The sequence below is a fragment of the Vidua chalybeata genome, chromosome 8, assembly GCF_026979565.1.
Source record: "Vidua chalybeata isolate OUT-0048 chromosome 8, bVidCha1 merged haplotype, whole genome shotgun sequence".
In the NCBI taxonomy this organism is placed as follows: domain Eukaryota; kingdom Metazoa; phylum Chordata; class Aves; order Passeriformes; family Viduidae; genus Vidua; species Vidua chalybeata.
Window position 1 is genome coordinate 30,145,808 of NC_071537.1, and position 24,574 is coordinate 30,170,381.

General features: G+C 40.0%; 1 protein-coding gene across 11 annotated transcripts in view; it reads right to left on the bottom strand.

The window, feature by feature from the left end:
- JMJD1C (jumonji domain containing 1C) overlaps positions 1 to 24,574 on the bottom strand; it is a 158,356-nt gene that overhangs the window by 29,620 nt on the left and 104,162 nt on the right. For 10 of the 11 annotated variants that reach the window (XM_053949642.1, XM_053949641.1, XM_053949648.1 and 7 more), the window contains 5 exons: positions 9,615 to 9,720; positions 4,757 to 4,881; positions 3,343 to 3,486; positions 3,039 to 3,225; positions 1,285 to 2,951 (listed from right to left, as the gene is read on the bottom strand). In XM_053949642.1, coding sequence (XP_053805617.1) covers positions 1,285 to 2,951; positions 3,039 to 3,225; positions 3,343 to 3,486; positions 4,757 to 4,881; positions 9,615 to 9,720 — 2,229 coding nt within the window. Of the gene's footprint in view, positions 1 to 1,284; positions 2,952 to 3,038; positions 3,226 to 3,342; positions 3,487 to 4,756; positions 4,882 to 9,614; positions 9,721 to 24,574 lie in introns of those variants that run through there. The other variant, XM_053949652.1, reaches the window with a different exon arrangement.

Sequence of the window (24,574 nt, forward strand, 5' to 3'; positions counted from 1 at the left end):
AGGGTGGAGCAGGCAGCAACACGAAAAGATAAATCGACCTATCTTTTTCTCTTAGGCTTTTCTACACTGCTACGTTTTGATTTTATCACATTTTGGATCAAACTCACTTCATATTACAAGGCCAACTCAAACTGACTGTTTTGGGAAAGACTTAGCCACAATGGTTTGACTTTTTTTTAAGAATGAATCTGGGGAGGAACAGCCTTCCCCATGATGACAAAAAAAAAAAAAGAAAAAAAAAATTCTAACCATTCAGAAGGCCAAGCTTTGACACAAAGGCTTACCATTTGGCAGAAGGACCACTGTCACTGACATGCCTTTTGTGGTCCCTGTGAAAATCTGCCCAAATTAGGCCAAGTTGAAAGCCTCTAAAGATCAGTATGCACATGCTCAGTGGTGATTTAACTGAAGCTGGCAGTAAAGCTCTCCAAAGTTTCTGTCTGCACTACACACGTTTCATCTTACACTATTCCTTTGAGGTGCCTGCAATGAGCATGCCATATCCCAAGCCTTCAGGAGCTAAGAAAACTTTTCCTGTAATTGCCACGTCTGCCTGCCAAACCCCACCACCACACTGGGCATTAGGCTGAAAAACACAAACCACTTCTTCTGAGACTGCAGTGGTTACACTCAGCAAACAGACAGAGGAATCACCCTGACTTGAATACAGAGGAGTGGAAAGCAGATGGGAAGGCAGAGATGTGTGCCAACAGAAACAGAAGGGGAGAAAACAACACTCCAAGAAAGGGTACATAGATAGGTGTAAAGACAAGAGAAATGGGTGTACAGTGTGCATGAAACATTTAGAAACGCAAGAGTATTTCTCTCCAGAACTCCCCACTGGATGTAGTACTCCTTCCTTCTCCATCTTTCACCATTACTGAGTGAGCATGCATGAAATTTCACTATGAAGACAACTGTCTCACCTCTCCTAATATTTCACTTAGACAATGGTACACAGTTTGAGGTAGCAAATATTTACCCTGTGAACTTGAGTTCCCAAACAAGCTGGCTGACCTCATCCTTAGTCATAAATTAAAATCAAACATTTAATCTTTCTTTAGAATTCTTAGGAATCAAGGTCTGGAAAAACTCCCCACACACATCCACCATGAGGACAGTGGTTACTGCTGTAGTTCCATTCCTAGTTCTCTGCCTACTCAAAAACCCCACCATCCCAATATACTCGGTGTGACACAAACTACCACATATGTACCTAGGAAATCACTGCTGGGAGACACCAGGCCCAGCTAAATAAATCATTAAGAAAGGATCTTAACTTACCCTTCTCAAGGAAGGCTCCGCATTAACAGGAGTTTCTGGGTGGACCCATTTGGAGGAGGGCAGACCGAGTCCTGAGTAAGCATGTGTTCCATTTGGATACTGCCAAATAATTGGATAAAGCCCTAGCTGATTATAGGAAGCAGAAGGATGAGCTTGTCCGAGAAGATGTGGAGACTGGTGTTGTAACATCTGTTGCTGCTGCTGGTGTGCTAATGCCAAATGGCTTAAGCTGCTAGCATGAGCAGTCTCTAGTCGCGGGTGGGCACCCAGCAAGGAGGCAGCAGGCACTCCAGGCAACACTGCGGGAAGTAGATGAGGGTGATGAACAGAATGGTGAGATGTGCTACTAAGGGGGTGAGTGTTAATAGCGGACAAGGGAGCCTGAGCTGAAGACCCAGCGAGCAGATGGGATGAACCAGTTAATGCAGGATGATGTGCATTTGGATTTAAACAGGTTCGGTGGGATGAGGAATGCAGAGGATAATTATGCTGATGCAAGTAAGGTGAAATGTGATTAGTTCCTGTTTCTTGTCCAATCAGAGTGGGGTCCCTGTATACTGTGAAATGTTCATTCTTGTCAATGATAAGAGGACTCTTAGTAGCTTCTAGAGCACTAACTCTGGCTGGAACTGGATGAAAACTAGACCTAGGCAAATCATGATCAGTTTTATTGGCTGACCTTGTTAATCCAGTAGCATGGCTGTTTTGGGAACTAACCTTCGACTTCACAGTATCAGAAGATTGGGTGAATTTAGGCTTAACATCAGGTGACTTTGTTTTAGGATGATCAACTGAAGCACTAGATTTTGACTTCACAGAATCGGGGACTGGACTTTGTTTACGCAGTTTACTCTCTTCTGCTAGAGAAGCTACATTTAACGAAGACATAAATGAGCCATACTGCACTTTTTCAGAATTTAAGTGTTCATTTACTGGTAATGTTTTTACAACCCCAGGTTGTATCGAATCCGTTTTACCAACATTGCTAACCCAACTTTGATCAGCTTCCTGTTTTCTTGCTTCAAGGAAATTTGCATTTGCAAATTGCTGTTTTAAATCACTGCTGTGAGATTCTATTTTCTGAACTGTTTGCAAACCAAAGGTACTTGCAGCATTATCCTGGTTCTCCTTTTCAGAGTTGTTTTTATTAGTAACATCAACAACACACTTAGGAGTAGGAGGCCTGGGTAAAAACTGCTCATTTTTTAACTCCACAGTGTGATGTTTTTCTGCATTACACTCTTGAACAGGTGGATCCTTGGCATTCTGCTCATAAAGTGTTGGCTGCTCTGCTGCATGGAGTGAAGATTTTTCCTGATGATCCAAGACTGATGACTTCAGTCTTTCTGTCTCTTCATGGTTTTTATCCTGCTGTACTTCATCCCATGGAGACTGCCTATCTGTTAGTGTTTGTTCTACGCCCTCAGTAGTTTGTGATTTTCCTTCTTCTCCATTTATCTTTGAAGAGTTCTTGCTTTTTAACTCATTTTCTGAATTCTGCTCTGAGGATGAATCTGTTAATCTTTTATTTGAAATCTCCGAGTCACTGCTCTCAGAATAATCTGAGATGTTGTCCGTCCGCAGCCTCTTCACATTTAGTTTTTTTTCATCTTCTTCAGGTTTTCTTCTTTTACTAAGAAAGTGTTTATTTTTGGTTTTGGGGTTTTCTGCAAAAGATAAAAACACATCTATCAGATTTTCAGTCTAATACAGTTTTAGGAGGCTCTCCCTCCCTTTCCATTAACCACTTTTACCTCCTCGACCTATATAATCGTATCTTTCATCTTTCATCTTCTCTTCATCAGGCATGCTGCTGTCAGAGCCTTTCCTCTTATTTGGCCGAGAATTCCTCTGTTGCTGATGAGAATTCTGTCTTGGTGCTGCAGCTTGGGAATTCATTGCTGGTCTGGGACTATTTGCTTGTGCACGTGTATAATGACCCTAAAAGTAATTCGGTATTAATGGACTTAAATACAACGTTAATTAGTGTCTTTAAACATGTATTTTTAACATTTGCAATATATGAAAATACTTAGGTAAAAAGATAAATGTATCTACGTGAACTGTGTTGCTGTTCTGGTTGGAACGAGACCGTCGGCGTGAAGTGATGCCAATATTTTCACCTTTCAACAAAGAGTGAACAACATCATCTAGAAAGGTCATCTGAACCATAGAAGGATCAACATTCTGAGGTTCTAGCACCTGGTTTATGTTAAAAAAAAAAAAAAAGAAAAAAAAAAAAAGAAAAAAGAGAACAGAGAAAATAATAATCCACAGATGTTCAGACAATGCCTAATCTGTATTTTCTGTACCAGTGTTCACCAGTCTATTTTGTGTGCTAAAGACTAATCAGAGAAAAGCCTACTTAATCCTGACAAGCAGAACTGACACATGACACAACAAATGCTGGGAACAGTGTCAAACCAAAGCAAATGTGTCTTTACATGCCATTGTAAAAATAATTATTTTTTAAGAGTGAAAAGTATCCCACCACCAATTCCTTCCCCCTTCACTAACCTGCAAATTTGAAATTCAACAAGCTATTCATAGAATAACCCCTAAGCAGTAATTAAAATATACAAATATCTTATAAAATTAATTTAATATACTATAAATTATACTGCAAAAGCACATTACAGTAACTGCTTTCAACAGAAGCTAAACTGCTACGAGAACAAAAATTACTGGAAAGAACAACTCTAGAACTGTTGAGTGTTATTACTGAGAAATACCTCATAAAGTAGGAAATGCTAACCATATCTTCAAAAGACATGGCACGAAGTGAAAAAAGTAACATTTGGGGAATATTAATTTGAGCAAATTAAGGTAAAGAACTTATATGAGTACTAGACTAGTCTTAAATTTTTATTGTCACACATGGTTTTGTCAGTCATTTCAAGGCAGATGGGTCATTCACTCTATTACTCTTGAGTCATTACCCTACTCTCCTGAAATTCATTACTGCCATTAAAAATACCAGCATTAACACTTTTTGTAACATCAAATTCCGCAATAAAACTAAAACCCACCACAGCAAATATAAATTGGGGCTGTAGTAAATGCTTAGCTCAATAAATTGCAGAAAGTGACTATTTCAATTGCTTGGAAAAGGTAACCATTACTGCAGTGCTGAAAGACTTCATTCTTGGGAAAAGAAATTCTCAACAGAGCAGACAGGGAAGACCAGTTCTTCAAATTGGATTGCTTTACTTCAAAGACTTCAACAGTCAAATAGCAACAGCAGAAAAACTGTAGGACTGGTATTAATCATATCACTGCACAAATACTCAGCTTCAGGAGCGTTTAACTGATAGCCCAATGCAGTTGTGCTGTAGTTTCAGTGCAGTGATACCCTCAACCTGCTGGAATTGAACCAACTTGGTGTGATTCTCAGTGCTACCAACAAAAATTAGAACCTCCCAAGGCATAGTTTACTTGCAGCTTTTTTTTTGAGTATCATCCATCAACTCACCTGGTCATTCATAACCACCATAGTGCGGGTGAAGAGATCATGGTGAGTGATGATGCCAGTGAACCACTGGGTGGCAGAATCCTGTCTGTACACTCTCACCCTATAACCATTTAAGGAGTACGGACCTTTGGAAGGGGAAGAAATAAAAAAGCCATTGAGGAATGCAGGAAAAAAAAGGCATACATGGATTTTCCTACTTTTTTTAAGCTTCACAGCAAATATATAGTGCACATAGCATGGACAGCTAACCACAGATTCAGGAAGACATTTTGAAATGCAAATGATCCATATGAGTATGCTTTAAGGTTAATTCTAACCTTTTCAACATACAATTTTCTTATCTAACTAAATCTTTCTGCAACCATGATGACACATGATGGGAAAATTCCTGCCTATGAACAGCAACCACAGAAAAGTAATCTGAAAGGCTAGAAGGTGGCAGCAGCAGGTTATACAGAAGCCATCTAACAGGCTAGTCACATGCCCAGCTGCTTTGCTGGCTAAAAGATTTACATCTTGGTGGTTAGGCTCTGCATCTGCCAAGTCTTTCCCATAAGTGACCACAGAGTTTGTTCTCCATTACAACAAGCAGAAAGGCAGTGGAATGATCCCGTGACTGCTATGGCCACACAGAACATTCAAGCACACACAAACTGTGAACACTTCAGCTCCTGTTTTCAGACATACCAAATCCAAAGAAACCTGACGCATTTTGCAAAGCTCAGTTTAATTCACCTCCAAAAGCCCATGGGGATAAGGAGCTAGTATGATACAGTACCTATATTACAGTTTGTTTCAAGACCCAGAAATCTAGACTGAACAGTTTTATTCATATTCAGTGTCTTACTTGATCACTGGAACGCTTAAGTTTCTTAGCACTTGGTGATTATATGGCATTTTGTATAACCAAGCCACACTGCCACCAAGTTCAGTTCCAGCTCCGTGGGTTTTGCTACTTCTGCAATCAAACCCCAGCTCCCAGGTCAGGCAAACAGGAAGGGAGAAAAAGCCAGTCAGTGACAACCTACGAACAGCCTAACTTAAGTGATTTAAGACTGCTCAGTTGCTAAACCACACAGGCAAGGCCAGAATTTCCCTGTCTTTCCTAAAGATCAGTTTTTCCAAGCCCTGCCCAGTACATAAAGCAAGCTCAAACATCTGCAGCAAACAGGCCAGGGACCTCACAGGTGACAGCTTTCTCTAGTAAAAAATATCCAGAATCACACAACCGGGTCTATTATACTTTCTGCATGTGACAGTGTGCTACTGCAAGGACTGTTTTTAATGTCAACATTTGACAGATCAAGAGAAGCGCAAAAGCGGTAATTATTTACTAATTTCCAAGTGGTCTCTTGAAAGACTTTTTCCACGTGACTATATAATTTTTAAAACCAGCTGGGAAGAGAAACACTACACCACAGCAGCCTTCTTATCCCCATCCACATCATTCATGGCACAACTGAAACCCTGAGACTTCCTGAACCCCCTGAGCCACCTTAACTGACGCTGGAGTATGTTTCCAGCAGCACAGACAAGGGCCAGAAGTGTGCCAGCACAGGCACTGCCAATCACAGGTACATACAGGCAGAAAAGGAGGAAGAATCCACAAGCTTATGTCTCACATTTCTGGTCTTGGACCAGACAGGGTTCCCATGGGGACACATTTCCTGATGGCTTCTCTCCAACCCTTACTCCATATGCCCCTGCAAAACGCCTCCAGCTCAGCTCCCACACTTCTGACTGCCTGACCCATCCACATTCTCCACATCTTGAACTTTTAAGGGCTGTCCCAAAGCTCTGGCTTATTCAGACAGTCTCAGTAAAATTCTGCTTGTGTCTGTGCAAATTTGCCATTCCTACCTTCCTGTCCAAGCGCCTCCTCTCTTGCATCCTACTGCTAACTGCACAATGATTTTCAGTCCTTGCATAAACAGAACCAGCATCTCCCCAGCTTCTTGTATCATTTTAGCACTACTGTGACTCCAGGCCACTAGCTTCTAAGTTCTTTCCCCCAGTCTTCTCAGCTTACAAGCTGAGAAGCTTTCCTTCCTTCTCCAACAGCTTCCAGCTTCTCCCATACTCCCCTACATTGACCCAGTGCCAATTTCTTTCTTCTTACTCCTTGTTCTGATTTGTGTTCATGCTTTGTTCCAACTGTTACCCTATCTACTTTTAAAAGAGAGTTTATCTACTCTTAAAAACAGTGGGTTGAGGTTTTTTCTTACATGCTGATGGGATGACAGGAAGAAGGAGAAAGATTGAACTGCAATCACACAACACAGACCAGCTCAGCTCCAGCCCAGCCCAGCCACAAGCAGCCATTACAGGAAAAGCCTGGCTTTGTCTCCAGTCCCTGGCTGAATCACGCCAGCTACACATTGTTGAAACAGCCTGTGCAGTACTATGAGAAAATATGTTCAGAGCTGAAGCACACTCAGTGTTTCAAGAGGATTATTATACATGCAGCCTAAGATTGTAATGATGAAAAAAACTAATCGGAAGAAAGAAATCAAATATTTTAATTGTTAAAAATCATAGACACTTCACTATGTTCCTTGAACCAGTTTTATTTGTCCCAAAAGGTTTCAACTTGGCCAAGTTTGGGAGGAGTTTCATTTTTTATTAAACAAGGAACAAACTACTTTCCTGCCAAAGCTACAATCTCTACTGCAAAGCATGCTGCTGTGATTGCCACCCAAAGGAGAAGTTAAATGGGCCAATTTTTTTCTTTAGTCTCATTCTTGTAAATAAATGGACTGGTTTTGAGTAAAATTCTCCCTCCACAAATTGGCACATTTCTTTCCAAATATTTGGAACAGGATTTTAGTGTTTCTATCCGACCCTCCTCTTTCTTCAGACAAACTGTGTTTTAACTTCAAAAGTCAAAGTAAAAAATACTAAGTTATGATATGAAGGTTTCAGCATCACAGAAAACAAGGAAAAGGCTGGATACTAAAAATATTATAGAGGATGAAGTACAAGAATGTGGTAATAACCTTAACAGATGCATCTAGACAAGGCAGAGCCGAAAACATAGCTTAAATTGCAGGGAACAAGAAAATGGTAATGGAGGAGGTGAAGCAAACCAGAGAAGAGAGAGGAGGAGAAAAGTAAGAGAACGTGACCAGATTACAGCAGCTAGCATAGTCAGAGGGCTGTCTGTAAGCCACTGGAGGGTTTGTGCCAACGTAAAGTCTGCGTGAGCAGGAGCAGATTATGTGCAGGGAGAATGTGACAGCAGTCTCCCCTGGCTGACCACCATCCCATGGGGCTGAGGCCAAGGCCCCAGTGAGGAAGCATGTGTCTCCTCAGGTCCTACATCACATCAGGGGAGCAAGTGGATCTAAAGCCTCTCCTCAGATGAGGACAGCTAGCCTTCAAGGACATTGGCATGAGATTCATTTTATCATCTACATTACTGTTCATTTGTGCATTTCTAAGCACAGTAACCTCTGTTGGAGAATCTAAATCTATGAAGACAAAAATACAGATCCTGGCATGATGGGAAGGAGTTGTGTAGGTGATGGGCTGGCTGGCAGTCTCATTTAGATGACTATTTCAATACTTCTGGAGCTTTGCTGAATTATTGATTCTGTACCAATGTACACAGAGACTTTCACAATAGTCTTACTGTCGTTACTCTAATGAAATACAATAAACAAGCTCAATTTCAGTTTCCTTTTTATATAACCCTGATTGGATTTTGCATCACCTCTCAATCCAGTTTTGTCTGCAAATTTCATCAACAGACTATTAACTTGTATTGCATCTGATGATACCAAAAGTAAAATCTAAAATGACTAACACCAACATGCCAACTTACTATCTACACAATTCCACATGTTTGTTTTTTTCAGCATCCTTTTTCTGTGGCCCATAAGAATCATGTCTAGTCAAATGAGAAACTCCACAGAAGGAAAGACATAAGTTTTTTACTCTAAGTTCAGTATTATACTTACCATATTCCTTTTGTCTTCTGAGCTGGGTTTTATCAAAGAGACTAGACAGCAAGAAAACCTCGTAGCCATCCTTAAAATATCTGATTATTTACAGCTTCCCTCCTAATTTTCATTTACAAAATGACTGCTTAAGCATTTTTGTTCTGAAACTTCTTTCCAGGGGATTTTAGCCCAGACCCGCAGAGGTTGGTTTCTGCCTCCTAGTAATAGGAACTCCTCTGCAGAGCTTCCTCAAACTTAACGAATGTGCTGCAAATGCATACAGTATTTCTACTATCAGCAAGATGGCACCAAAATAATTTCTTCAAATTCATACTAGTTTTCTTGTAACTTGTATCTACAACGTAAATATTACTGTGCACAGCTTTTTCTGCAACCTCCTAGCATTAAAATTGAGTTACAAATTGTTACTGATTTGAAAGCAACTTTTCACTCGGGGGGTAAGAGAGCGAGGGGTGGGGATCTGAAAGTATTCTTCATCTGTGACAGAACTGTGAAGAACTACAAGCACAGACAGGTATCTGAGAAGTTATCACATGTAACAGTAACACTAACAGAGCACAGAACAGTTTTAAACATGCCAAAATGTGTGTGGAGGCCATTCATACACACTTATTTTCACAACAAACTTTATAAAATATCTACATTCAGACTAATGATATTCAGCTTTTGCTGTAATCACTAAAACATCAAACAAGTTAAGAACAGTCTGAAGCAAACACCAACAGCTTCTTACAGTCTTGTTTCCTTGTATTAACAAATACTTCCAAAAAATGACTTCCAAGTTAAAAAATATATTTTCCATTATATCACAAATGCTATGGGATGAGTCCCACACAAGTAACGGCCTTAAGCTAACTAACACAGAATATAAATAACACAATTTCTCACATAATTACCTTGCATAAAAATCTCCTGAACCTTTTGTTCCTTTACCCAGGCTTTTACCTCCTCATGTAACTGCGGGTTATCCCTGAGAACTGGGTTTAGACTGTCTACGTCGTCCTAAAGTAGAGATTAAAAAAAGAACCATATGTTATGTTTATTTGTAACATTTTTGTTTATTTTCCTAGATGTGTTTTAAAATACAATATTAAGTCGTTAGATGCTAATTTTACTGATTGCCTAAAAATCCCTGTACTATTCTTAGAAAAAACTTAAAAGCATAACATAGTGCTAGAAGTTATTTCATGGGAACACAGTATGTCAGATCCCACATGTGGCCAGACTTGTAAGCTATTAATAGGATCACACTTTCATACTATCTTACTACAAGCTAAAAATGCCCTCTAAAGACTTAGATGCTCACAGGTATGCACAAAGAATTGTTTAAATAATTACTAAATTTTGTTTTTAAAAAATTCTGTTTTCCATATCTGTAAAATGTAATAATATGGACATGTTGAGCATAAACACAGATATCAAACCTACAAATGTAACACATAAGCAGTATTTTAGGAGAAACAAGCATTCTGAGATAAACACCATTGCTGATTTTCAAATATGTTGGCCTTTGTTAATTAGGTAGTTTCAAATAAGACATGTTTTCATTTATATTACAATCAGTTCTCCTGGAAAAGATTATTTTCCAGTATCTGGTAGGATATCATCTGAGAAATTAAGATATATTCAGTGGCTCGGTCCTTCTAACAGGGAAAAAAAAAAAAAAAAAAATCAGGCACAGAATCTGGTTCATATCCTTGCAAGCATGGCTTAAGAATCACCATTCATCTCTGGACTCCTAGAACACCTATTTCTCTATTTCAGAGCAAACTTGCTATTTCTGTCTTTAAGGCTGTGGAGGAGAAAAAAAGCCTGGTGGCTCTTCACGCCGAAGATGGCCTTGGAAATCTGTGAGCAGCAGCAAAATTCATTTATACTAAGAGAACTCCAGACAGCTAAAATAATGAGTGTAATTCTCCACATACAAAATGTAGAATGTTTTATCAGTACTGCAGCTGAGATAAAGCAATTTCTTTCCTTGATCTCCAACAAGTTCCTTGATGTTTCACAATTTATTATGAAGAGCTCCAGCCACAGAACACAAAGATACAAGTAACACCCAGTCAATCCTGCATCTCTGCCAGGCCCTCCAGTGACACAAGCAATTTCTCTCTATTCATCTGGATAAGATTATTCCTGCTAACCCTCTGATCACAGGATATCTATTTCCAATTCAAAATTCACTTCCTGACACTTGGAGATTTGCTGTGCTCCACTATGGAGAATGCATCAACACTTTGGTTATTAGACAAAATTACTCTCTCTATCCTCATGCTTTTACAAAGGATACGGCTTTGGATCGAAGAAATGGTCATGATGATCATTTTAATACATGTAAATTGGAACAAAGTGGAAGTGAAGGAAGATCAACAAGACATCTACCACAAGGTTCAAAATACCAACCAGATAAGTATGCTGGTAGCATTACCAGAGGTACAAAAGGATCATAACTAAAATTTATTCAAGGATAGCCTATCCCAAAGCAGTTTAAAAAGAGTATTAGCTATTCTAAATGTGCAAATCCATTTGTGCAATGATCCTACATACAGAAACACCACCACCACGACTGGAAAGAGGGAATTATCTGCCAGGGGAACACAACTGATCCTGGAACTGGAGCTGTGTTATGATCAATCATCTGTCCTTCTTCCCATGCACTCTCTTTCACAGCAGCTGCAAGAGACTCTTGCACCAAAAATTTCCCCACTCAGATCCACATACACTGGATCTAAGCAATAGACTGAGGACTGCAATACTGAATTTGGCTGACCTACAAATGCAGTTAATGTGCAGATCTTGTATATTGTGAGCAATCTCTTCAGTCACATCTAAGAAAATGTGTATCTTCATTTTGAGATTATACATACTGATTAAGTACCATAAAATCAAACCTGTTACTCTTAACATTATACTATTTTCATGAGTTCGTTACACAAAGTTTTTGAGTCTCTATGTCGTCTTAAGTCACTTTTGATTTGTTTCCTGAAGGCAACACACACTGGTGCTTTTTTTCTCACTTTCACATCCTTCCTTCCATCTTGGAAGTCAGTCTTGGAAGTTCTTTGAACTTGACACTGAAGATACTGTCCATCCTACATATCGTACATTTGAACCTCTAAATCCTATTCACATGCATGACATCAGCATCCTTGGCTGAGTGCTCCCTGTGAACATTTAGAAAAGGAGACTGCAAAGTCCATTTTGTATTTATCTTCTCACCCTTGGAGAAAGACAAGCTCAAAGATGAGCTACAAAAGGCACAAGTTAGTTCTAAGACCCATTACACAAACTGCATGCAGGTGTGAGTGGGATTATGTGGATGATATCAAAGAGAACCCAGAATTTCTAAAGATACACACAATACACATTCAACACATCAATCACAGGGTAGGGGGGAAGATACTAACAGAGCAAGTTTCTGTAATCTCAAAAATTCTCTTCTTTTGTGGACATGTATCTATGAAAAAATGTGTGTGCCATGACTTACTTTTTCCCATCTGTAGTCTTAAATCTGAGTATCTAAAACCCAGGAAACTAATTGCATAATGTGTTAATCTATAAAGCAGTGGCCTTAACCACACTGTTTCAGCACACATCACAAAGTCTGGCAAAAGCAGGGAGAGGACAACAGGCAAGGCTGATAACTTGCATTCCCTTCCCCAGTTTAGCACTGAAGACAAGCAGATGACTCTGCAGCTCCCAGTTCTTTTCCTTACCTTGTGTTTATATTGCTCAAGGAACAATTACTGTCTACAGATTTGAACTTTGGCAATTGTAACCCTCAGTTTTCCTCTTACTGGTTGATGCAGCATGATTGAAAGACTAACCTCCAGAAGATTTAAATGCCCTGCAGGCTTTTCCTCCAAATGTTTCCTCATTTGAAAGTAGTTTTACAAACAGAAGTAATGGTACCCTCTCCTAGACTAGTTTTTCCACAAGTCCTGGAATATCTCCTCAAGAAGGATGTTAATACTGGTTTGAAATCCTTATGCAAATTAGGATGCAAATCAAATAAAGGGGACTGTTATATTCTTCTTCAAATCTACTAGAGGAAGCTCTTTATGTACCTCAAGTGGCAGTGCCTCTTGATCCACAAATTACTATATGCAGCTCTGGGAAGAAGACAAAGGACCTATGCGCTAGAAAAATATGGTTGAGATAACCCCTCCTGCACTTCTGGAAAACAGTCACATGAGGCACTGTGACTATAAGAAGCTTGCCAACCTATGACAAGTCTTTCACATCTTTGTGCATATTCTTCCTTCTTTCTAGATCAAAAGAGGAATTCACTTCTGGTGGACTGGACTTTAGGCTTAATATCCAAAGAAATGGGTCAGCTGCATGTCTCTCTAGGTGATCATTCTCACCTGCTGGGCAACTCCAAGGAAGTCCTGAGAAGAATAGAGAATGAAATTTTCCCCAAGTATCAAGAAAGATGCTGTGCTTTTCTGAGTCTATCTGTTCTTTATCCTTGTGCAAAACAATACAAGCAGGTTGAAACCATAGACCACATCATCATCAGGTTAAGATAAACAATGGTCTAACCAGGAAGGAGAAATTTTTTGTTCAGAGAGTTTATTCAGACATAATAAGATAATTAAAAATAATTTATCATTTAGACTCACACGTGAACAAGTACTTAGATCACTTGCCATGCATCAAAATTCCTTTGAGATCAAACAGGAATTTCAAGACAGTACCCACAGAAAAAACAAGTCAAAATCCCAATGAGAATTCTCCTACTTGCTCTCCATCGACAAAAAAATATTGTCTAAGACACTGAGAGATATCCCCAGATGTGCTGAACCTGCCCACTGCCCAAAGACCATATAAGGTGCTCTGAAAGGCTCAAATGACTGGAAGTTCCTTTTGCATTTTGGGCAGCCAGCTATGACTGTGCTAGGAAGGCCTACATATTTCCACAGCTACCTCCTCCACGAGACCTGAACTACTGAAGCAGCACATTTCCTCAGCATTTTAAAATACTCTTCCAAGTCATCCTTCAGAAACTTGAGAGGCAGAAATGAGTTCATCAAGAGATGAAACCTTGGAGCAAAGAGGAACAAAGTGGTTTCCAGTAGCTGCTTCTACCGCCAGTCACACAGCCTGCATGCTGCTTACTGGACAGTGCACACACTCCAGTCAGCTGTCAACGCTCCACTGTCAGTGAAGAAGAGGAGGAGAACTGACAGTATGCATTCCAGGTAAGCCAGTCCTAGAAAAACAGTGGCTTTTGGCATTAAAAAGGCTTAAATCAGAGCCCTGAAGACTACAAGCATCACACGTTAGGAACCTGCAAACCTTCATTTGGGAAACCTCCTTCCTTGGTCATGGTGTCTCTGCATTTGGCTTCATGCATCAAGGACATCTTTCTAATATCAGTAGGAACTCATTTCAGCTAGTGTTTTCCAGAGAAAGACTAAGTAGATTTTACAGTCCTCGCAAAGGTCAACGCCACATTAGTCCTCACCATCTGTGGCTTAATTAACTATAGCTTCCTCTGGCTGCTTAGAGGTTTTCTGATAATTTAGGACACGAATTAGATGAAAACTAGTACATAACCAACTTGACAGTCCTGTTTACAATGTTTACAAAGTGTGCACTGCACATTGAAATAAGCATTTTGTCAAGACTTTAATGGTAGAGGGACCACATTTAAATTCAAACAGTGCAAAAGAAAACCTCAAAGTGTCCTGAACCTTCTGTTTTGCTCTTGTTTCATAAGTGAATATTAGCTTCTATAACATGAGACCCCAACCCCCAGCAAGTCATTTGTACAACTGCACTGAACTTCAGCTCCACAGAAATTAGGTATGAGAATTGCGGTGTGAAAACAAGCCAACACTTCCCTACTGATTGCCACAAGTCTTTAAAGAGCAAAACAGCAGCAGGAAAAAGCACTTCTTAAAACCAAAACTGCTGAGAATTTATACTAATCCTCTAACGCCAATTTTTGATTATTTTCTCCCATAGAAAAATATTAAATATTGTACCTGCACCTAGCCTCAAATACATTCATGCCAATTTTTAGCCCTCATTTGAAAGCAGGCCTGTACAACTCTCTCCTTATTTTCATTTCTTGATAACCAACAAAATCCTCTTCTTTCATCTTTCACTGATTATGTCACCTGACATTTGTGATTCTATCACTGATCTGTATTCTCTTTCACTGACAGTAATTTTTAACAAACCTTCAATCTTAACATTGTCCTGCTTGACATCAGAGTGAGAAAAAACACACAAAATGCAGACAGGTAGAATACCAAATATCATAACAAGAACATCACTTATGAACTGGTAGTATGCCTCTGCCCTGCTACCAGACTTTTTTTCCAGTGGCAAAAGATAAGAATCTAACTAAAACACAGAAAAACTGGCAGCAACTGACACCCCTGAGGGTATTACCAGGCAGGCACTGTGGCTGCCACACAGACCACACCAGAACTTAGGAGGGAAATTACCAAATTTAGATGAGTCTAAATACAGATCTCCTGCAGCTTCCTTCTAGACACACAGCATGTATAAACCACTGGTAACCAGAATATTCCTGATTTCTCTCTGACAAGTGAAAGGCTACCCCAGCTGCCACGCCACTGCAGCTGGTGGGCAGGAGGTCAGCCAGGCAGCGCAGGGCTGTGCTGCACAGCCAGGCCAGCAACGCCTGACCAGAGGGGACTGCTCTGGGAACCCATCCACCCGACCAGGGCAACCTCCCTCCCGCTCCACGTGCCTCATCAAGGGCAACGCCACCCACAAACACCAAGGCTGGAAAGGCTAGAAAGTTTTTTGGGGAGATTGTAACTTCCCAGTTTACCTTAAACGGCTTTGTCTGAGCTGAGAGAAGAGGCTTAGGCTTACCAGGCGACGCTAGCGCTTTCTATGTAAACCCAACCCACACTTGACCTATTTTCTGCTGTTCTGAGCGCACAGTCACAATTTACCTCATTCAAACCCGGCAGCTGCTGGGCTACATCTGAACCAGTTAAGTCAAGCTTGAAGGCACAACCCTGACCCCTAAACCAGAAACAAAGTCGAGCTGAGGTCAGCCCTGCTTACACGTGCACAGAGGCACGGCCACATGAGGAAAGCAGGGATGGGCAGTGACGCTCGCCCTGCATGCAGGGGCCAGGACAGACAACTGGGATAACTAATCCCCACCCAGCAAGGGGCTCTGAATGCACTGTTCCAAGGACAAATGTTTATAGATAGTTCAGACCACAAACATTTAAAGATTAGGGGTTATTTTCAGTGTGTAACAGCAATGACTACGTTTCTTTAAGTAGGAAGTTAAAATTACAAGTCGGAAAAAAGATGAGAATACAAATTTAGTCATTTTCCAACTGTCAGTAAAGTTAACATTTCTCAGGAAAAGCTATCAACGATTTTTCTGCTGCTCCCCACTCTTCCCTCTGCATAATACTCCTCCCCACACACTCCTACTCCCTTCCTCATTTTACCTCAGGAGCTGAAACCGATTTTAAAATTTTAATTATCAGGTTTGAGAATCAAGGGATCAAGGCTACATACACTTCTCCAAGTCCTGATTTCAGGCTTGAAGATGCATCATTACACTGATTTGTTCAGTTCTGGAAGCATAACTGGTATACTAACATTAGGAACATAAATATACAGGGAGGGGGAAAAAATCTGACTTGTAGTCTAATAGTCTCCATGATTTTAACTTAGTAACACAAAAATCAACAAAGGTATTTGCATTCCTATAAAACTATCAATACCTCAGGTGAAATGGGCATAATGTAAAATCTACATTTTAGAAGTCAGTTTATTATTCTTCTATCTGTAGATGACAAACTGGTGTGGGAAGGCAGAGGGGAAATCAGAACAGCATGAACATGGAACAGGAATAACATCCAGCAGGAAAGTCAGCAACAACCAATGGATAAGCAAAACCAAACTTGGGCTAGACAAATATTGTCAATAACCAGCCTAAAAACTGCTCTAGTGACATTTACGGTAGTCTTGCACTTGAAAATAGAGATTAAAAAAAATAGATTACCTTTATGCTCACAAATTATGTTACTCTCTCTCTGAGCAGCTAGGACAATCTGGGGCAGAAAAGCAAACTCTTCCCTCAAAGCCAGATATCTTTTAGCATCTGAGACTTCCCAAAAGAAGTGGCTCCTATCCACAAAACAGAGGGTCTTTCAGCTTCCACCTAGAACACTGTGGTGACCATTTGTACTAGTTCCATTCTCCACATACAGACAAATAAAGGTCAAATGAACTACACTACTCCATGTCCACCTTCTCTCTCATTTTGCTGACACAGCAACACATTTGCTTTTCTTCCATTTTCCACTGAATCACATTTCCTTCCGCTTCCTCACGGCAGGCTCCACATTTTTATCACCACCATCTCAGCAATATGCAACTTGTACTGATTTGGCATTTTGTTTTTTCTAATTTTAAGAGAAACAGGGAGGGAGTACTGGTCCTAAGGCACCAGTCATGTGGCGATACTGGAACAAACCTTTGAGTCACTAAGCAACTCACTGCCACTATGGGAAAAGAAACCTCAAAGTGCAGACATTTCCCTGAAGCAAGCAATTAGCAAAGTGAAGTTGATGCTAACAAGGAGACCTGCTAAGTAAGTAGATTGAAGAAATCTCTTTTGTACATTGATATTAAAACTTAAAACTGGGAAGCAGACACCCTGGGAATTGTGAACAGCTTTCAGAAGGTGTTCAACAAGACCCAAATCACATCAGCTGAAGGACAAGCCATATGGATGAAGGCATCTTTAAGCAAAAAAGTACATTCTGTTGGTCACTAGTCGTCAGGACTAGTGGGCAACCAGAAATCAAGCCAAGACAAGAGGCCTGCTCAGACACTGACCACTTTACAACAGACACATCTTCCTTGCATGAGGGACAGCAGAAGTTTTCTGTGGCAGCTGGCAGTGGGAAGGCCATGTACCACCACCACAGAAAATGAGTGACCAGACAGGTCATCTCTTAGCTCACAGTAGTCACCTCCATCAAATCTCTTAGCAGTTGCATTACTCGGCAATACCATATTCCTTGACAAGAATACTGGTAACTGAGAGCTTACTGAAGTGAAGAGCAAAGGCCTCTCAATTCAGTTCTGCAGAAGAAAACTGCAGAAAACTGTCCAATACATGCCAGTGTGATGACAGATCCTAGAATCAACACCACCTCCTAGAGACACCTCCTAGATACCTAGAGTGATCAGTGTATCACTCTTGTGAATGACTCCCTGCTCTGGAATTTGAACTACCACCAGCTTAGACTACCAACAGTAATCACACAGCTACCTAGTCTCTTCTGCAGATATCCTCAATCCTATTTGCCAAACAGGAACTCTGGAAACGTACAACCTTCCAGCTCCTTTTCTCTATAACTCATGAGGATTATGGGCAGAGGACAAATTCCTACAAACAGTAAAAGTATTTTAACTTTTTTTTTTTTTAAGGCAGAAAATACATCAGATACCATCCAAATGTTCTTGAAACTCAGTATATTTTAGTCCACTGAATTACATTGTTTTATTTTCAAGTGGCTTTCAGGGATTTATTTGATAATGTGGTTCTTAGAATACAAATACATACATCTTGGCCCACATGCCGGTATTATGAAAGTAGATCACAATAAAACTAATTTTTCTCACATTTTAAAAGAACTACTGTATTTGCAGAACTTTTCAAAGTTAATTTCTAGTAGGATTTAAGTCAGCACCGTCTTTTTTTCCTGTAGAGAGCTCTGTTATGACCTGCTGGAGCCTTTTTAGGAATTTTCCCTATAAACAACAGATCTGACCAGCTGGGACATATATCATAGCTGGATTAACACTACAGCTCTCTGCAGCTCTGGAGAAAGCAGTGGATATGCCTTTTATAGAACTGATGAATAACGGTCTTGCAAAGAGGAAAGATTAAATTGCTAATCAGAAAACAGGGATGTTTCAGTTATTGCTGCAATAAATTCCCTGGGGTAAACTTAGGTAAGTCATTTAGAGTTTAAAATTGATACAATGATCTTCTATTTCACCATATTTTTTCATAGACAAATCTCCTAGCATGTAGAACCAAAAAATTCCTACTGAAGACATAATTCAAAATTGAACTACATTCACTTGGGGAAGAAAAAAAAAGAAGAAAAAAGCTCAAGCCTGTCAAGCACATAATTCAGCCACCAAGTCTTATGCATTCTGAAACCTGCTTTAACCTGATTTTCTCTCTCATATACCAAAATGGTGTGACATGGTGATAAGACAACAAAAGGGAAGAAAACATTCAAATGGGGTAAACCCCCTGCCTCTATGCTTGAAATATAATTTCTAAACTGTATGTTTAAAATTCACAACTAAAATCACAAAAAATGTAATGATTAATGAGATGCACAGAAATTACTATGATTCAAACTCACTTGCTCAGCAAATACATTAAAATACTATCCTCAATAATACTAGCAGATACACTCAAGTACTTGAGGAGGTTACAGAGGAAGAAAGGGAATAGTTAACTTTAATTCCATTCAAAAGACAGGAAGCATTTGCTAGATTAAAGAGGGGTTTCAGTATTTACAAACTATAGTAGTAAAAATACTTTATAACTGTAATTACTAGTATACTGTTAAAAATAAATAATGCTCTGTACATCATGCCTTCCACAAGTCCTTAGTAAAGTTATTCCAACATCTAAGAAAACAGCAAGATTCATACTTGGTTTTAATTTTAAAAATTCAAGTTGGTATAAAATTACTTGAGTTTCTCCCCAGATGTCTGGCCTGGAAAAAGAATTAGGTACACAGACCTGGAACTGCTATAGCTCTCAACCTCTGCTGAAGGCTGTGGAGCAGTTCCCATGAAGCAGTAACTCCAGACTACAAAATTTTACTTCCATGAGTGCAATTTCAAAAATACATTCTGTAAGAAAAAGGTCTAGAGTGGCAGCCAGAACAAAGGGACATTGTATCCAAGGGAGGAAGGAAAGCAAACAAACCCATGAGCACTTCACCAAATAAGCTACTGTGGTTATCATGTCAAGATAAGGCTTAATTTGGCTAAGAACATATTTTCATGAAACTCAAGTTTCCCCCTACCTGAAATGCAGGAATGCCTACTCTCTTCCTGCTCTGGGTACAAGCTCCCGTGCAACACTGCAGAGTTTACTTGCATTCTGGGAATCCCTAAAGCGCTGAGGATTCCCAATCCCAACAAAGAGCATTTGGGGAAACCAAGAACACAGGGGCAAAGCAGCAACTGGTTATAATGCAAAACAGACTTCTCTAGGAGCTCACTTTGAGTCTGGATTACAGAAGCAGGGTTGGTCAGGACCACCACATTAGAAAAATACTTGAAACTTTTTTAACAGATGAAATGGAAATTTTAAGGACACAGAACCAAGAATAAGGCTTCCTTCACTTACTACTGAGTGATATTTTCCGTGGATTTTTACAGGTGAAAATGTAATCACTTGTGATCAAACACAGGAAATTTTTACCCAGAAACACTGGATGGATTTTTAAACTCAGCAATCCCAAGCATGGCCTTTCAGAAGTACCAAAATACTTCAGTAAAAGGATTTAATATTCACCTTCAAACAAGAAGCAGGTTTTATTCTATCTATTCTATTCTGAATCCAGTCTTTTAATTACTTACTTAAATACTACCTGCTAGAGCAGGATTAATGAAATCAAATAATTGAACTGGTTTTTCAGAAATTGCAGGAAGAATATGACAGAGAAAGGACAACTGTTTTCCTATAGATCTGAGTGACACCTGCATTGTAGTAACCTCAGCTTATCCCAAGGACCTCACAGCTCTTTCCCCATTCCTCCTTGTGTACCTTCCCACAGCTTCAGCAGTTCCACCTGAACTGGTGGAGCCACACTATTTGTGGCAGCTACGTCACCTTCCTGCTGACTGATGGCCTCCCCTCCACATTGCTAACTTCCCTAAGGCTTATCAGATCTGAAGAACTCCACTCCTGTGCCAAACCTTGCTGACAGACAAGAAAAGTGACTGAAGTTCTTACTTCTTACCAGATCAAGGTAAAACAGAAAGGTACCATTTTATTCCACCTCTTTTGAGAAAACAGAGCAAGTTCTCAAACAAAAAGCTCTTTTTCAAAGAGGAGCACAAATACAGGCTTAGGGCAGATGATGTACTTGTCCCTCTGACTCTACTAATGGAGGGTGCCAATCCCTCCTCCCTCATTCCTCTCCTTTTGCGAGCACTCGGATAAAACTCTCCTGTCCTGCACGTGTTACTGGGAGTGAGGACTGGTATGAGTCATCTGACCCACTTCTAGCTGGACGCAGCTTTTTGCTTCCCCACATGTTGGAGCCCAACGCATCAACGTCGATGTGTCAGTAACAAACTGTTTAGACCATCGCTCTTTACAAGGCTGCCAGAGAAGCCAGCTGGACTCCTTATGGGTGGTCCAGAGACATGGGAAAGAATTGAGACAGTTCTTCAGCACAACACTGAGAAGAGTTAAAGATGCAGAAAGCTGTGTGTGCCTGGGCTGCCCTTGGAGGAATTGAAAGCAGGAGGGGAGCACATAGGTTCTGTGGCCGGCACCTGGAGCTCCCGAGCTGCTTCTGGCAACCTCAAAGGGTGGGAGCAACCCCAAAAGCTCCTGCCTGCCTCATCAGTGGAGGTAAAAGTTTATGGGAAAAGCAATTTTCAGCTGCAGTAGTTATTTTTAAGCCAGAAGCCTAAAGTAAGAGAAGTCCGAAAGATGAGTGCACGTATAATTATGGGGTGCTTAAAATACAGACAGAAAAATACTATTTTAACCCTGTTTCAAGATGTTTAAAGAATTTTTTATGTGCACATGTGCATTACTACACAAGCTCAGCTTACTTGCTCCTACAAGCAAACAAGGCATGGAAGCCAAAGGCATCTAGGTCTGAAATATCCAATGTCTGCCCATAACGAACTGAAAAAAGCAGAACAGTGGTGTTGCCCATGGCCTTTCGAGCAAGTCTTTCTTAATGGCATATATGACTTGAATTTGTAATAGATCAAGATAAGTGTATATTAGGTCCTGTATCTGATGTACCTACTTCATGATTAGTGAGAAAGTTGATTATTTCAACAATCTTTAAGGCGTGTTAGACATTTGACCTGCCAGCATTCAGACGTGCCACACACATTTAGAAAAAGAGCAAAGTACAGGTGCCTATCGCTCTTCATGCAACACCTCCCACAGGGGATTTCTCATTGCCCTATCTTTACATCTGCAACCTTCAGCACAGGGAGACAGGCAGACTGTACCATTTTGAAACACTAAAGCAACCAGGCTTGTCTTCCAGAAAAAAAAAAAAAAAAAAAAAAGTTCTGAAGCAGAGTGTGAGGCCTGAAGAGAGATTTCACCATAAATATTCATTCTTACTAAGATTTTTTTCTTTAAACCAAATAAGCAAGAGGACTTTTTAAAGACTGTGCACCCTTCTACTTTCCTTTCTGAGTGGTAAAATACCCTCTGCAGGACATTTAATGATTGCGAAGGAACTTCATTTGAATTCTGTCCTGCCTCCACTGTGCACATTTGCTCTAGTGCTGTGTGCTCAGAAATCCTCTGGAAATACATTATCACACACAGTATGTACATATTTGGAAGTATAAAATCAATCATGCACCCTTGCTCTGCCCAACCCAGACATACAGCTGAAATGCACTCACTGCTTCAGGCAAAGCAGAGTCTTTCCAGATCTTTCCACAAGCCTATTTTACTATGAAAAAACCATGATATAAAACACTTTTTATTATTCTTCATTTGCTTGTCCAAAGTATAATGCAGTTGACTCCAGCTGCTTGAGCCAGCAACAGCAGAATCACACACGTTCAGCCCAACAGTGTCCGTGACGGGCACTGCCAAACACCACCCAGACAAAAACACCACTCTGATGAGGTCACACATACCATATGCTGGGCTTTAATGCTTCACATCCCCATCTATAGTCCTTCAAGTAAACGACAGTGCTTAAACAAATTAAGGCATGATTAGCTTTGCTGCTGCCTAACTTAATATGTGTATCACAAAACAGACACACATAGATGTCACAGAACAGTACAAATAACTTACTTCAGAAAACTACTTCAGTTCAAAGTATTTGATTTAGGTCACACTTGTATGTGTAGACGGTAACTGTAATTTTTCCTTAAAACAGCTTTTTGAAAGAAGTGTTCATTTTCAGACTACACCAAGAGCCATAACTAAACCCACTACACCTGTGAATTTTTAAACACAGAACATACGTGATGTATTTCGAATGCAAAGTGGAATTCACATTAAGGACCTAACCTACATGTCCATTTCAAGACTAAACTTCCTACAGATACTAATTTGATATAAAAATGCATGTTGTAAACTTTTTGTCTACTTCCTACAAAGGACAGAATTTTCATTCCATTGCTAAGCAAAGTACCACAGCAAACCTTCACATCTGCTTTATCCTCAAGATCCCCTCATCACCACCATAAAAAGAACTACATGACTAAATGGTCTGACCATCCCAGATTAACGAATGAGTCACTCAGTCACACACATTTCACATAGAGAATAATACAGTTTACATCCTCCATGAAGCAACAGATATAAAAGCCACCGGAAACAAGTTGTAGGTTGGTGTTTAAGGCACCACACATAGAGAATCCAAGCAATTTCTAAAGAGAAGGGCAGGATTCTAAGCAGTACACACAAGGCAAAAGAACCACATGCACATTTAGCAGTAAAGAACAAATTCACTGACAAGTGTTACAGTTGGTATAACAAACCTTGTGAAGACATGGAAGTGGGCTCATACAATGCAGCAGCATACCCTACTTTTAATAATGATACTCATCTAGCCCTTAGCAAGGTCATTGAATCTCTTAACAATTGAAACATGTTTATTTATGCAAAGAGCAGACATGGCATGGGAATGCATGGGTCACGATTCCCCAGAAGTCCTGCCAAAGTCTCTTTAATCTTGTTCTGGAAGAACCACTTCTGGTAACGACAGTAATTTAGTTCTTTGCCTACTCCAACTTTGTTTCTCCTGCCAAGTCTGAAAGGATGCCAAGTGTGCTGTTTCCTCTGCTTTGAGCAGTTGTCACCTTTACACTGGACAGCAGCACCTTATTCATGAAGCCTTTTGGCCCAATAGTTACATGAAACACCACTGTTTCTTGATCAGAGCTTATGTGAGCAGAATTAGTACCAAATACTCGTCTGTTGCCCATTACCAGTATTGTAAGTCTATGTAACGATGGGAAAAATCAGTCAGTAGTTAAGAATTGTATCTGAAGTGAAATGGAGTCTTCCCACACAAATTCAAACTTTGTTTGTTTTGGCAGAAAGATACTGGAATTTTAGGCACTAACAGCAAAATGCAATAAAAGTGTTTAGGTCAACATGGTCTCTAAGGACTTCATATTGAAAATGTGCAGCCTTGAGAGCTTAAACAAAAAACTAAACATGTTTCAGAAGACTCAAAGTTAACTCATCCCTGCAAAGAATGATTCCTCAGTTCTGTCTTCTGCTCATAAGCAGATCAATGATATTCCAGACTAAACAAGGGAGGAAAACCACCATTTTTTTGCAGAGGAGATAGTAACAGGAAGTTTACCGAAGATTTCATCTAGGACCTGGTATTATGGCAAAGAAGAGGGACGTCCTTCAGAAAAAATCTATGAGTACAAACTACCTTACATTAAGTGACTAGTGGCTAGGAATACGATTTCTAGTATTAACAGAAAACAGCACACAAAAGGAATAGAAACAATCCTCCTCCCACTTCAGCTATCTTTGAGCAGAAAATAAGTCTCAGTAATAAAGCTAATATTTCTGTCTAACATACTGTTAGTACATATAGTTTCTGTTCTC